Source organism: Marmota flaviventris, chromosome 10, assembly GCF_047511675.1.
Source record: "Marmota flaviventris isolate mMarFla1 chromosome 10, mMarFla1.hap1, whole genome shotgun sequence".
In the NCBI taxonomy this organism is placed as follows: Eukaryota; Metazoa; Chordata; class Mammalia; order Rodentia; family Sciuridae; genus Marmota; species Marmota flaviventris.
Window position 1 is genome coordinate 19,157,204 of NC_092507.1, and position 14,978 is coordinate 19,172,181.

The 14,978-nt window shown below is 53.7% G+C and overlaps 4 protein-coding genes across 4 annotated transcripts; 2 read left to right on the plus strand and 2 right to left on the minus strand.

The window, feature by feature from the left end:
• Nucleotides 1-118: 118 nt before the first annotated feature.
• Nucleotides 119-3,220, plus strand: Fam110d (family with sequence similarity 110 member D). The gene is made up of 2 exons (XM_027936968.2): nucleotides 119-185; nucleotides 1,817-3,220. Exon 2 carries the CDS (start codon nucleotides 1,901-1,903, stop codon nucleotides 2,717-2,719), a length of 819 nt encoding a protein of 272 aa, XP_027792769.1. The 5' UTR covers nucleotides 119-185; nucleotides 1,817-1,900; the 3' UTR covers nucleotides 2,720-3,220.
• A 1,015-nt stretch (nucleotides 3,221-4,235) lies between these two features.
• On the minus strand, nucleotides 4,236-8,031 carry C10H1orf232 (chromosome 10 C1orf232 homolog). Its single transcript, XM_027937027.2, has 4 exons — nucleotides 7,948-8,031; nucleotides 6,035-6,118; nucleotides 5,828-5,925; nucleotides 4,236-4,521 (listed from the first exon to the last, which is right to left on the minus strand). Exons 1-4 carry the CDS (start codon nucleotides 8,029-8,031, stop codon nucleotides 4,236-4,238), a joined length of 552 nt encoding a protein of 183 aa, XP_027792828.2.
• Nucleotides 8,032-9,401: 1,370 nt separating this feature from the next.
• Nucleotides 9,402-10,358, plus strand: Znf593 (zinc finger protein 593). The gene is made up of 3 exons (XM_027937450.2): nucleotides 9,402-9,688; nucleotides 9,906-9,968; nucleotides 10,073-10,358. The coding sequence occupies exons 1-3, from the start codon at nucleotides 9,489-9,491 to the stop codon at nucleotides 10,212-10,214; spliced, it is 405 nt and encodes a 134-aa protein (XP_027793251.1). The 5' UTR covers nucleotides 9,402-9,488; the 3' UTR covers nucleotides 10,215-10,358.
• A 325-nt stretch (nucleotides 10,359-10,683) lies between these two features.
• Znf593os (ZNF593 opposite strand) lies at nucleotides 10,684-11,142 on the minus strand. Its single transcript, XM_071618703.1, has 2 exons — nucleotides 11,098-11,142; nucleotides 10,684-10,833 (listed from the first exon to the last, which is right to left on the minus strand). Exons 1-2 carry the CDS (start codon nucleotides 11,140-11,142, stop codon nucleotides 10,684-10,686), a joined length of 195 nt encoding a protein of 64 aa, XP_071474804.1.
• Nucleotides 11,143-14,978: the final 3,836 nt, after the last annotated feature.

Here is a 14,978-nt window from a genome sequence, read left to right on the forward strand (position 1 = left end):
GGAGTTAACTGAGGCCAGGCTCTGGATCAGAAAGGGTTAATCTGGGGAGGTGGAGGCTCTCTCAGCTTTTCCTGTGGAGAGTGAGGTTTGGCTGCCACCAAAGTTACTTCTAGTCCCTGCTGTCCCTCCTGCCCTCAGTCTGGAACTGCTCAGGGACCCTGGCAATTCAGCCTCCCCACGCAGAGGTGAGTGCATCCTGGGCCCAGGGCTGGGGTGGGCGCACACCACAGGCAGAGGGCAGGGAGGCTGGCACCTGGCCGCTGAGCCTGGAAGCTGGCCCACGTCCAGAGTAAAGCCTCCAGTTGAGTTGGGACCCCTAATTCTAGGATGAGGAGAGGTAGGCAAAGGAATGGACGGGACAAGGACAGACATCAGGCTTCTAGGGTTGGCTCGTTTGTGGCCAGCCATCAAAGCCAGGGAAGAGGCACCAGACAGACTATTTTGGTCCTTGTGTTTAGGGGCTTTTTATAGCTTCCCTACTCAGGGCTGGGAAGAGGAGGGGACACAGGGAACCCACAAGGTCAGGCAAGCATAGTGCCTTCCTGGGACCTTGGAATCAGACCTGCTGCCCAGCACAGTCCTTAGGAGAAGGTGGGGGACACTGCCAGCATAGCCTCGCTGCCAGACGAGCCCCATCTCTGGCTAGTCTGTTCCTTTGTGGCCTCCAGATCCAAGGTCCCCTCAGTGTCCAGCACTAATAGGTCCCTCTCAGCTGAATGTGGGATGGGGGAGTAGCAGGACAGAGGTGGGGTGTGCTAAGCCATGTGGGTGGCCCATTCTGTTAACTGCCAAGGAAACTGTCAGCTTTTGATTTACAATCGCTCCTCATCCCCCTCCCCAGCATGAGGGAGGTGGAGGAGAAAGAGCAGGGTCAGAGGTCGCAGGGTGAGAAGGGGGCAGGGACCCGGAGGGCAGATTTCTGTGAGTGTAGGTTATTAGGAAGAATTAGTGGAAGGAACTTTTTAGTAAGACAAAGGGCTCATCTCTAATGGAAATGATTTGATTTGATAGTAGCAGGAACCAGAGCTGAATCCCAAAGGGAAATTCTAATAGGTGAGGGATCCTATCTGAACCAGTTCTGGACAGTAAGGCGAGAGACCTGGGTTCCAGTCCAGGCCCCTAACTCTCGAACTGGAGCAATCCCCCTCCTCTCTAGGCCAGTTTTCTGGCCAATAAAATGGAAATGCTGGGGTTGGACAAGGGGATGTTTACAGTTTGGTTTTCAGGAATCCCCTTGGCAGGGGCACACAGTGGCTGGCAGTAGCTGGCTGACATGACCTGGGGACCACCTCCCTCTCCTTCCTGGATAGCCCTGCTGGGCCTGGGAAGGGCAGTTGGCTGCAATTACTGGAGGCTCCTACCCTGTGGTTATATCCCTGACCTCGGTGCTTGGGGGCGGGAAGGGTGGACCCTGCTGGAGCCGGCCTGTGGCTGCGGAGCCTCCTTGTCTTGGGCTTAAAGTTGCCGATTGGGAGAGGTATTTTTTCCGGTTAAGGCCACTTTCGGGAATTGGGCAGGGACCAGCCCCATTTCCTTTTCCAAGTGTCCTGTCTGCTGAGTTTGAGTGCATGGCCCTGTGGCCACACTGGGGCACTCTGAAAGAGGCATATATTTTTGGGTGGCCAGAGAGTCCCCATCAAATATTTCTGAGGACAGGAAGAGAAGATAGCCTGAGCCTCTGCTCCCTGGACATGGACCCACTTGACTTGGGTGGGGGAAGGGTGGCTAGCTGATCCTATGCCCAGGAGTGCCAGAAGGCGGACAGGAACATCTCCCATCCTCTTCCTGACCATTTTTCTCTCCTTGCTGCTCCCAGGAAGCCCCAGCTAACTGCTCTTGGCTCCTCTGACTGTGTACGTCCAGCGGCTTATGGGGCACTGTGCTGCCCAGTTCTGCCACGATGCTCCTGGCCTCTCCCTCCACCCCATCCAGGGGACGGACCCCCAGCGCAGTGGAGAGGCTGGAAGCCGATAAAGCCAAGTACGTCAAGACACACCAGGTGATAGTGCGGCGACAGGAGCCAGCCTTGCGTGGAGCCGCAGGACCGCTCACCCCGCACCCCTGCAATGAGCTAGGGTCCGCTGCATCGCCCAGGACGCCTGGACCGGCCCGTCGGGGCAGTGGCAGGCGGCAGCCAAGGCCGGACTCCCTCATCTTCTACCGCCAGAAGCGGGACTGCAAGGCTTCGGTGAACAAAGAGAACGCCAAGGGCCAAGGGCTGGTGCGGCGCCTCTTTCTGGGCATCCCCCGGGACGCTGCCCCGAGCAGCCCGGGTCCCACCGAGCGACCCGCAGCCCCAGGGGGCTGGCCCGCGCCCCAGGATGCTCCGGAGGCGGCAGGAAAGCGGGCGCTGTGCCCCACGTGCTCGCTGCCCCTGTCCGAGAAGGAGCGTTTCTTTAACTACTGCGGCCTGGAGCGCGCGCTGGTGGAGGTGCTGGGAGCCGATCGCTTCTCCCCGCAGAGCTGGGGCGCCGACGCCAGCCCCCAGGCCGGAACCTCGCCGCCGCCGCCCGGCTCCGGGGACACCAGCGACTGGACATCCAGCGACGGGGGCGCGGCCGGCCGGGACGCTGCAGGCGGTGGCGGCGGCTCGGAGGCGGCGGGCTCAGCGCGGGACGGGCGGCCTGCGGTGTCGGTGGTGGAGCGCAACGCGCGCGTCATCCAGTGGCTGTACGGCTGCCAGCGCGCCCGCGGCCCGCCGCGAGAGTCCGAGGTGTGACGGCAGCCGCCCCCGAGGCGGCGCCTCGGGAGCTGGGAGCGCTGGCTGCACCTGGACACCCGCGGAGACGCACTGCCTCGGACGCGCGCGGCGCCTATGGGCGAGCCCTTCCTCTGGATCTCGGTTTACCCCTCTGAACCTTGGGGAGGCGGGACCAAACGCGCCCGAAGTCCCTTCCCAGGGCAGGCTGCGGAAGGGGAGGCAGCGACCTCGTGGCTGGGGTGGGGGGTGATGATGACTGGAGTGAGATGGGAGCCAACCTACTGAATAAATCGAAACCGTTATTTAAGTGGGTCGTGAGTTTAGATTGGGGGCAGATGTTGAAGAAGAGGGTGTGAGCAGTTTTGCGTGGTTAAGCGCAACCGTTTCGGAGTGTGGGTTCCAGGCTGACTGTGTGACCCTGGGCAAGCACTTAACCTCTCTGGACAAAAGCTGCACCCCTTGGTTTTAAAAGGGAGGAGAGAGTAGTAGATAATAAAAAATATCTGAATAGCAAAGTGCCTGGAATATAGAAAGAGCTCAATAAACAATAGCTGCTTTGACTACTATCAAATTGGTACCGACACTAATACGAACATTTTTGCCACCGACCCAAAAGTTGATCCAAACTAGAGCTAGGAAAACCCGGGGAAGCCTCTGTTTCAGAAACCTGGGGTCCATTGACCCCCCCGCCCAATAGTCCTCATTCCCGACGCTTTGCTGCCCCCTTGTGGTCAGTGGGTAAGAACGACTGAGACGCGAGGATCTGAAATTGTGGTCGCTACAAGGAGGGACCCTTCAAACCCGGATTTTGCCAGCCAGCAACCTTACAATCAGCTACTGCTCCCCTTTCTTTCAAGGATACACCGGTCGCATATTTTCCTTTCAGATTCCCACTTCTAAGCCTTTGTTCACGCACTTCCTCCCTTGGCCTCGGTTTCCTTTCCCTCTCTCTATACTCATCTTTAAAAATTTTCCTGGAACCCTTCCTGAATTCCCCAGTCGGCCTCACCTCCTCTAAGCTCCCCTCTGCGGCCCTATTTTTGTGCCCCAATTTTTCACCTTTTGTGGGACCCGCTGGTAGTGAGTTCTCTCCTTAGTGTCTGACCTTTCCATAGTAGAGGGACCACCGGCCACGTTTGTTGAACCGAATGGGGCTGAGCCAGTAATGGAGCCAGTCCCGGCTTCCCGAAGTCACCCAGCCACCTTGACCTTTTAAATTTTATTTTATTTTCTATTTTGAGACAGGGTCTGGCTAAGTTGCTGAGACTGGCATTGAACTTGCGATCCTCCTGCCTCAGCCTCCTAAGTGTCTGGAATTACAGGCGTGTGCCACCTGGTCATTTTAGGCCAGCACTTTTGTGGGGAAAGGTGCGAGGACATCTCCAACTAGACCCCGCCTGAGACCACCCACCCCAAAATAGCTTTTGCTTTTCCTGTTGTCCGGACAAAAACGCCGTCACACGAGGTGTAGGGCTACTTTTTTTTTTTTTTTAATGGGGGCTGCGGAGGGCTGGTGCCCAGTTTGGCGTGCCGGCTAGTCACCTTTGGGCACGGCCTTCACCCTCATCTCGGCCAGTTTGTTGGTGAGGAAATCCCACTTGAAGCCGGCCGCGGGGTCCACCTCCCGAGGCTCCGGGCGCTCGTTGGCCTCCTCCTTGGCCTGGTCCTGGGGCTCCGGGTCCGCATTCGGGGTGGGTTCGGCGCCCCGCAGCATGGACTGCTGCTGATGCCACCTGCTGGCGAACGCATCCCAGAATCCCGGGCCGCGCGCCTCTGCCTCGGTGGCCCCCGCCTGCGAGGTGGGCTGCGCGGCCAGAGGGCTGCAGGAGAGGGGCGGGTGAGCGACAGAAGAGGGCCGGGTCCCAAGGGGCAGGCCAGGGGTCCCAGAAAGGAATAATGGACAGAGGCGGGAACCGAGTGGAGCAGTGGGGCAGAGGGAGTCAGGAGGAGGTCACTTAGGGCCTGCGGGCAAGGGGAGGCACTGGGAAGGAGGCGCCTGGTTGGGTCGGGGGTCAGAGGATTAGGCCAGGGGTCTGGTGAGAAGAGACCAGAATCCCTGGAGAAAGCGGAGTCAGGCTGTGAGAAGGGACCACGTGGCGGGGGCGGGGGGGGGGGGAGCGGGACGACCCGGGAGCAGCTGTCAGAGGTGGCCAAGAGGAGTGAGACCCAGACGTGGGGTGGGGACAAGGGCTTGTGGAGCCCACTGGAGGGAATCGAGGTGGGACTGGGCAGAGGGGCTGGTTCTGGGATAAAGGAAAGGTGGGGCGACTAGGGACCTGGGAGAGACAGGTGGAGCGATCTGAGGAAAGGGAAAATCCTAGACCCGAAGCTTAGGGGAGAGGGGGACTTGGGAGGTAGAGGGGAGATGTGGGGAAGGGCCTTTCTGGAAGGAGGTGAGGCTTGAAGTGGGAGCCTCAGATCTGGGAAGAGCCTTCAGGACCAGGAGGGAGAGGGGGTGAGCTGGGGAGAGGAAAGAAAGCCCTGGGGCAGGATGGATGGATGGGTCAGGAGGACCCTGGGGCAGAAAGGCAACCGCTGGGAGAGTGGACTGGGCTGGAGGAAAGGGCAGGCATGGAGTGGGTGCCGGTGCTAGAGCCAGAGCAGGGGGGATAGAGGCTTGTGTCCCCCCCCTGCCCCTGAGCATCAAAGGCTTTCCAAAGCAGTGATTCCCAAACTAGTGTGCCTCTCAGTCTGCTGAGATCCTCCGGCACTACCCATGCCTCCTGAATCTCAATCTGTGGAAGAGGGTTCCAGAATTTGTTGGTCACATGTTCCCTTGGAGGATGAGGGTTGTTCCGAACCACTCGCTCTTGCATGTTGCAAACACCTAGAGGACCTCTCTGTTGGGATTCTCAGGAGATGGCCTCTCCCCAGTGGTAGGGAAAGACAGCCCATAAACACCCTCCAACTTCAGTCCCAATTCTGGTAAATTCCTGAGATCTAACCCAAACTCCCAGATACACTGTGTGAGTAGAGTGTCCTGCTGAGAGAAATAGAAGGGCCAGGAGCTGCCCCTCCCCAGCCCTCCATGGTTAGAAAGAGAAAGAGATCAGAAGGAAATGACAAGAGAGCGGAGAGACCCCAGGCCCTTCTGGAACTGCCCACAGCACACACACACACACATACTGGTCAGCACAGGGCTCTGGTGGCAGCAGCTTGTCCTCATCTTCTTTGTTAAACAGAGATGACATTGTCAGCCAGCCTTTCACCCCGACTCCCTGAACCTGGGAGGGAGGGGCTGGGAGTCAGGAAAGGGCCCAGCTCAGCCTCCCAGGGCTCCACAGCAGCCTCCATGAGTTCCCCAGGGTTTGGGTGGAAGAAGGGAGAACTCACCCTGCGGGCCAGCTGTGACACGGGACTGAAGGCCTCCTCAGCAGGTTCTGTTGTCTCAGACTCCACTAAAGCTGGGTTCTCCCTCTGAGACACAAAACCCCCATAGAGCATGAGAGAAGCCCCAGAAAAGTGGGACCTCCCTTCCCATGGCTAGCCTGTATACACAGGCACCCCAACCCCACAGAACTTAACACACACCTGCATACCTCATACCTCCATGAAGGCACATGGGACTGCCCACAGGTATGTACACATGTATGATAAACCCTGCAGACACCCTTGAGCACACATACCAGCCCACCCACAGACACATCTAGATGCCCCCAGAAACATGTGGGCAAGGGTATGCATGGTGATGTAGACAGACATAGCTGGCCATGAGCATGCCCCCACAGGGCCGAAGCTCTTCCCCTGTATGTGCCACAGGGCACCCACACGACTCATGAAGTCATGCCGTCACACCCCTACACGTGGACAACTGCAGACAGCTGCACAAAGGCCCATCCTCAGCACACAATCCTCTCCACCTACCCACAGACACCCGGACACACACATCACGCAAGCATAAGGCTGACAGGCGTGTGCTCCAGCCCAAACCCCAGCACCTGCAGACACCTGGATCCAATTCGCAGTGCAGTAGCCCTCCACTGGGGCTTCCTCCCAGAGTCTCATCCCAGACTTCCACACAGGCCCCACTTTGGACACCAACCTGTCTAGACATACACTTATCCACACATACCCACCCCAAAGGACTAGTTCCTGCCCCTGCCACATCTGTTTGTTTGACTGCTACTTATCACAGCTTCCAGACATAGATTTTTTTTTTTTTTTTTTTTTTTTGGTTCTGGGGATTGAACTCAGGGGCACTCCACCACTGAGCCACATCCCCAGCCCTATTTTGTATTTTGTTTTGAAACAGGGTCTCACTGAGTTGCTTAGCTGCTCGCCGTTGCTGCCCCTGGCTTTGAACTGGAGATCCTTCTGGCTCAGCCTCCTGAGCCGCTGGGATTACAGGTGTGCGCCATCATGCCAGGAGACCTAGAGTTTTTTTGTTGTTGCTGTTTTGGTTTTGTTTTGGACTAGAGATTGAACCCAGAGGAGTTTTACCACTGAGCCACATCCAAGCCACCCCCTTTTATTTCTTATTTTGAGACGATCTCACTAAGTTGCTAAGGACCTTGCTAAATTGTTGAGGCTGGTTTTGAACTTGTGTTCTTGGGATTCTCCTGATTCAGCCTCCGAGTCGCTGGGATTACAGGCATGCAGAGCCTTTTTTTTTTTTTAAATCAGAACAAAGCATGATGTAAGTTTGGTTTTGATGTGACATTGCTACAGTGACACAGTGCTCAGAGTTCAAGTGCCACACCTCTACCCCTAGTAACAGAGGGCTCACTACCTCTCAAGGCAAGCCATCCCACTTCTGCTTAGCTCTGCTTATTAGAAAGTTGTGTCAAGGGCTGGGGATGTGGCTCAAGCGGTAGCGCACTCGCCTGGCATGCGTGCGACCCGGGTTCGATCCTCAGCACCACATACAAACAAAGATGTTGTATCTGCCGAAAACTAAAAAAAATAAATATTAAAATTCTCTCTCTCTTAAAAATAAAATTAAATTTAAAAAAAAAAAGTTGTGTCAAGCCACATATACTGAGTGTGGCTACTGCCTACTGGTCTTAGAAGAATTTCTTCCATGCGCAGCCCTTGGGGTCGATGGAAACAGTGGCCACTCCTCCCATAGCCACAGTTCTTCTCTCCTTCCTCAGTTTTCTTAGGTGTCCTGGCTGTCTGACTGCACCATGCTGCTTGCCATCCCTGTATGTGCCTACAGTTACTATACAAATGTGCCTCTCCCTCCTCTTTCTGTCCCTCCTGCTGCCCTGTCCATGCCCCACCCAGCAGGCATGAAGGGTACCCACCTCCTCTGCCAGGTCCTCCTCAGATTCCCCACTCAGGGTCTGTAGCACTTTGGACTTGTAGGTTTTCCAAAAGGCCTGGTTCATAGCTGCAAGAGAAAGGAGACTGGCACCCTGGCACAGAAGGTGGTGACTCAGTGGGCACCTATAGATCTGGCTCTGGGAACTTGGTGGGGCCAAGAGCCTGTCCCAGCGATCGGGTGACTTCATTAAAGATGCACCAACCTCCCTAATTGGCACAATGCCCAGCAGGTGAAACTGATCCAAAGGAGTCTGAGAAGGGGCTGACTTCTGTCAACTTAGTCTCTTGTCTTGACCCATATTGGCCACCAATAATAAAGACATCTCTCTGAAGAGGTCACCTTCCTGGGTTTAGGAATATTTAAGGTTGTCAATCTCTTGGAATGGCTTCAGACAAATTCTCTTTATTTGCATAGTCCTTAGGTTGATGACATACACTGGTGTTCCCATACCAGCTATGTCCTTGGCAGGGCCACTCTGTCCCCACTCAGCCTTCATGAACAGGAGTGGGAAGATCCTTGGACGCTGTCAGCACCTTGGGCTTACATTTCACTTCTTTGTCTGGCCTGGAAACTTATTCTTCTCCCTAGGGATGCACGTGCCTGTCTCTCTGTTTCCTGGCAACAGGTTCCAAAGAGCTGGAGCCCCTGAATTATTGCTGAGCTTCTCTGGCACCGTCCAGGGGAGTTGTCTCTAGCCAGTCTGGTAGGCACCAGGACCCAATGAATGAGGAATGGCCCTCTGGCACTCGCCCCTCCTGTGAGCCTACAACATTTAGTTATCTCTGCCCTTGCTGTAAGCCCTCTCCTGGGAAGTCCAGCCCAGAGAAAAGAGGCAGCAATAGGGGTCTTTCTGTGAGTATCTCCTCTTGCGAGAGAGGAGTTAAATGACGGGAGACCCGGGTGCTGGGGTCTTTGGGTAGGAACAGCACCCCCACACACACACCTTGGATTTGCCTGGCGGGCGGGCAGAGGACAGAGACTTAATAGAATAACTGGGAAGAAGCGAGAAGGGTTGAGGGCTTGCCAGGGGCTGCAGGTATCTCGGAAAGCCCTGTTGGAGTCGGGATCCCAAACTCAATCACTCATCATTTATTAATTTATTCGTTTTACATGCATTATTAGTGCCTTCCAGAGATGCTTAAAGCTTAGACCCTCCACCGTAGGGTTTAAGGTGTGGGAACCAGGAAAGGATGATGGCGCCGCGCCGGGCGCACAGTGCAACAGGAACCGCCCGGAACTCCACAGGCGCACGTCGCTCCCCGCCCTCCCCAGCTACGCGCCGCCTCCCGCCCTCCCCAGCTACGCGCCGCCTCCCGCCGTGGGCGAGCAGGCTCCGTCACGCCCGTCCGCCGCCGCCTGGGGGCGCTGAAGTCGCGGACCGTACGAGTGACGCCATCAGAAACAGTCGGGCAGGTCCGGCCCCGCCCCCGGGCGTCTCGTGACGTCATTGAGCTTTAGGGAAGCGCGTACACGTGCGGCCCCCTCTCCGCTCCCGGCCCTCTCGTCCCGCTGTCACTGGCCATGGGTCGCTCCCGCCGCACAGGCGCGCACCGAGCGCACTCCTTGGCCCGCCAAATGAAGGCTAAGCGGCGGCGACCCGACCTGGATGAGATTCACCGCGAGCTGCGGCCGCAGGGTCCGGCACCGGCAAAGCCCAACCCGAACACAGAGCCCGACCCAGACCTGCCGGGGGGCGGCCTGCATCGCTGTCTGGCCTGCGGGTGAGTCGCGGCCGAGTCCAGCGTGGGGAGAGAGAGGGTCTGTTGTACTGGCTGGGAGCTGTGAGGGCCGGGCCACGCAGGATCTCCTCTCTGGACCAGTCCTCTCCCATCCATCCCTCCAGCCCCGGAGCCTGGCGTCGGGGAATGAGCTAGGGTCAGGGAGACAGGCATATCTGAGACGCATCACCTCCTCAGTCTTCTCACCCTCTCCTTGCAGGAGGTACTTTGTCGATTCCGCCAACCTGAAGACCCACTTCCGATCCAAAGACCACAAGAAAAGGTATGAAGGAGTAAGAAGAGTGTTGATGCGTGGGTGTGGGGCATGCAGGGCATGCTGGGCATGCACTTGGTCAGCTCCCAACTTGTGTTCTTCTTTTTCCCCAGGCTGAAGCAGCTGAGCATTGAGCCCTACAGTCAGGAAGAGGCAGAGAGGGCAGCGGGCATGGGTTCCTATGTGCCACCCCGGCGACTGGCAGTGCCCACAGAAGTGTCCACTGAAGTCCCTGAGATGGACACTTCTGCATGACAAGGCCTGAGGATTCAGGGCAGAGGAGCTGCCTATGGACAGCGGTGTAAGGGCTAGGCTGGGAGAGAGTGTGCCAATCTCTTTGGATTCAGGGTTTGGCCTCCTCTGGGTGCCTGTCCCCCAATAAAGGAACTGGACAAAGGGCTTACCTCTGATTCTAACTTCCAGGCCACATCTGGCTGCAAAGTCCTGCCCTATTAGGAGTCCTCAGCTGCCTTCTACATACAAGGCCCAGGTGTCTACTCCTTACTTGGTCCAGCTTTGGAAGCTACATCCCTTCCCTCCTTCTGGAGTCTTAGCATCTCACCTGGACCCCAGATGCAGTGTGAAGTGGGGGAGTAGGATAAGATTTATTCTATTCTGCTTCCAATGAGGGCAAGGACTGATTCCTAGAAAAGGAGGTTTTGAGACTGCAGTCTCCTCCTGAGTCACCTACCTCCAAAGCCCAGGTGAGAGGCGGCCTGCTTTGTCATGGGGCCTGTGCTGGCGGCTGCTGTTGCCCCACCATCTTCCAGACTGCATAGCAGGAGCCGCCCAGCCCGAGGACAGCCAGCAGTGTAGCCACAACCCCAGCCAGCGGACTCCGGGGCTCTGCCTTCAGCTTCCCGGCTACCTGCATCTAGGGTGAAGAAGGTGTAGCTGAGGGGTCGATGGAGACTTCTAGGCAGGCAGAAGCAGGGACGGTGCAGCTGAGTGAGGGCAGTACGGGCACCATTGCCGCCCCGGGGAGATTCCACCCCAGTCCCTCTCGCTTCACTGCCCATCTGGGTTCTGGCTAGTCAGGCGGCAGGGAACGTGACAGCCTGGCTATTGGGGGTATCAAGGGGAACTGTTGGGAAAAAGGGGTCAGTGGTGCCAGAAACCATCAGTTAGGGGTACTTACCTGTAGTACCCGGAAGTAGCCTGGGGTCAGGCGTCGAAATCGCATGGTGGGAGCCACCGGTCTCCTAGGCGGCCTGTGGGATGCTAGCAGACATGAAGACCAGTGGTGTTCATGGTACCAAGAAGTGGAAATGAGGGTACAAGGGTCTCTGACCTCCCATATGCACAAAAGCCATGCCCTCAGAGGATGCTCACCCGTGACTGGCCTGCTGCGATCTGGCAGGGGGAGGGACCGCTGGATCTTTAAATCTGGTCCCTTCCCCCACTGATTGCCATCCTGCCAGCCTTGGAAGCAGCTGTCAGGAGAGATCAGCATCAGGCCTGAGCAGCACCTCCCCCATTCACCAGGGAGGCCAGGCCAGATCGGCAGGAGTGGCCTTGGCTGCCAGTGCTCAGGAATCCCAGGCACGGGCAGGTACTGGGCAGGTTTCCCTCAACTCTGGTCCAGACCCTATTCCTACCTCAGATAATAGATGCCACCAATCAGGAGCGACAGGGTACATTATTAGTCTTTCTTTTAACAGCAGTACATCTTTTCTATTTGGTTTCTATATGATCAACCATATACAAATGTGCTCTCTTCCTTGGAAGGAGGGCACATTTCACCTCCTTCTTCAAGACAAAGTTCCTGCAAGGACTTCCCTATCCTCAGCTTGGGAACAATAATAAAAAGATCTGTATATATTGATTAAGCCCTCCACAGTATGTTAAAATAGTAAACTGAGGCATTTCAGTCCATGCCTGTAATCCCAGGGATTCAGGAGGCTGAGGCAGGAGGATCTTAAGTTTAAGGCCAGCCTCAGCAACTTTGTGAGGTCCTTAGCAATTTAGCAGGACCCTGTCTCAAAAACAAAAAATAAAAAGGGCTTGGGATTTAGCCCAGTGGTAAGTAAAGTGCCTCTGGGTTGAATTCCAAATACCAAAAAAAAAAAAAAAGAAATTAGACTGGGTTCTCAACCTCCGCCTGGTGCCAGCTCAGGATAAGAATTTGATGACATCAGGATGGTGGAGACAGATATGTCTACCACCCTGTACTCTGTTAGAGTTTACTGGGCTCACCCAGAGTGTCCTGGGGAGGCTGTTGTATAAAGAGGCAAAAATGTTAAAGGAGGATACAGCATGGCCCTAGGGACATAGACATCACAGGGCAGGAAGACAGTAGGTAAAGGACAAAGCCAGAGAAGTGAGGGAGGGCCACAAATTCTGAACCTACTCATTCACAAGTGGAAGGAGGCAAGGCCTGTGGGGACCTGTCCTCCTTGAAGGAAGTAGCTGCCATTCCCCTCTTGCTGATACCAAATGTGAAGGTGGGAGGGGGTCCTCAGAGCTGGCCAAGTTCCAGAGAGACTGGAGATCTCAATTTGGATATGAAATTATTCAATGAGGACAACTAACACACACATGGCTACACTGCACGGGCCATCCTTGGGTCCACTGGAATTCAGACTGTGAGCTACAGGTAGGATATCTACAGGCTTTGAAGGCTGGATGTCGGGGCACGAAAGATAGAAATTATATATATATACATACACACACTCATACATACTGGGGATTGAACCTACTATCTTTCTTATCCTTGCATCTCCTCCCCTCTCCTCCTTTACTTCCCTCTGCCTAATCTAAGGTAATGCTATTCTTCTCTAGTGCCCCCCCCCCCATTGTGAACTAGCATCCGCATATTAAAGAAAACATCCGGGGATTGGCTTGTTTTGCTTAGCATGATATTCTCCAACTCTATTCATTTACTGGCAAATGCCATAATTTTACTCTTCTTTAAAGCTGAGTAATATTCCATTGAGTATATATACCAATTTTCTTTGTCCATTCATCAATTGAAGGACACCTAGGTTGGTTCCCTAGTTTAGTTAACGTGAATTGAGCTGCTATAAACATTGACATGGCTGCATTACTGTAGTATGCTGATTCTCAGCCTTTTTAAAATTTATTTATTTATTTATTTTTCATTTTGAGACTGAGTCTCAGTTGTTGAAGGCCTCAGTATATTGCTGAGGCTGACCTTGAACCTGTGATCTTACTGCCTCAACCTTGTGAGTTCTAGAAATTACAGGCACATGCCATGGCAACCAAGCCCAAGATAGAGATTTTTGAAGGCAGCACAGCCAGAGGCAGGTTCTAGGAAGCCCTTTAGGCCCATTCCCACAGAATTACAGCAATAACAATTAAAATCTACCACATGGGATAGATTTAAAACTATTTAAAAGATGTTTTCACACCTCTACTGTCTAAGTGTCCCCCTTTTAAAAGCAGAAAACAGGTACAGCTGGGTGCAGTGGTGCTGTTCTATAGTCCCAGTGGCTCAGAAGGCTGAGGCAGGAGGATCACAAGCCAGCCTCAGCAATTTAGCAAGCCCCTAAGCAACTTAGTAAGGCCCTGTCTCAAAATATAAAAAGGTCTGGGGATGTGGCTCAGCAGTTAAGTGCAGCTGGGTTCAATCCCTGGTACCACTCCCCGCCCCCAGAAGAAAAGAAACAGGTACAGAGAATTGTAGAAGTTGGACTCATTTATGCTGCACCTGAGCCTGGAACTTATTCAGATTCCAAAGTCCTAGGAGTCTCCTGGCTTGAAATGATGGTGAATACTTAGTATTAATGATGATGAATACTTAGTGTGTACCGGACATTTTTCTTAAATGAAGGCTTTTATCTGGGCTTCAGAAATCAGGGGATTAAAAAAAAAAGAATTAAGGGGAATTCATAAAGTTGGGTGGTAAAGAAGTATGTCTATATATTTATTTTCACTAATCTCTAACCAAAATTTGTCATTTTTTTTCTTTCTGTTTCTTTCTTTCTTTTTTTTTTTTTTTTTCTTTTTGGTACTGGAGATTTAGTCTAGGGGCAATAATTTACCACTAAGCTATATCCCCAGCCCTCTAAAATTGCAAAGGCTGGTGGCAAATTTGCAGTCCTCCTGTCTCAACCTCCCAAATCACTGGGATTACAGACATGTACCACCAAGCCTGGTTTACCAATTCTTTTTATGTGGATTAAAGTAGTAACATTATCTTTGGCTTTGTCATCAATAGAAATCCCATATTTTTATATCAAATTGTAGTTATTGAGATATTTATGTTCACAACTGTTTCACAATCATGGTAATTATTAACCCACTGTTAAACCAGATCTGATGGCACTCTCTATTTCAGACCCTTCTGTGATATAGCAGCCACTCATTGGGCACCTACCAATGATAATTGGCAGTTCAGAGACCAAATGGTGAATCCACCTGTTCTCATGCTGGTGACCCAGGCTTCTCCATTACTCTTCTGCATCCTCCACCCTGCTTCTTTCATCCTAGTGCTGGGGATTGAACCCAGAAATTTGTGCACACTAGCCAAGTGCTCTCCACTGACTTATGTCCCCAGCCCTTTTTTTATTTATTATTTTTTATTTTGAGGCAGGGTCTTGGTTAGTTGCCCAGGAGTGTCTTGAACTTGTGATTCTCCTGCTTCACCCTCTAGAGGAACAGGGCTGACGGGACTATGCAACCACGCTCAATTTAAGCTTCCTGCTTTCTGCTTATAAAAGTGTTATTCTGGCCTGGCATGGTAGCATGTGCCTGTAGTCCCCGCTACCGGGGAAACTGAGGCAGGAAGATCACTTGAGCCCATCAGTTCAAGACCTGCCTGGGTAACATAGTGAGACCCTGTCTCAATAAATAAATAAATAGCTACATTCTGAGAAAGGGTCCAATTAGCCCCACCAGATGGAGAAGGGGTGCAAGATAAAGAGGGAGCTAAAAACTTCCGTTGTAAATGTTTGTAAATGTTTGGGAGCTATTTACGCCGATATTCGGCAAGTACCCTCTGAAGCAGAAACTATGAAGTCCAGTTTACAGATCTGGGACTGATGCACACAAGTTAGG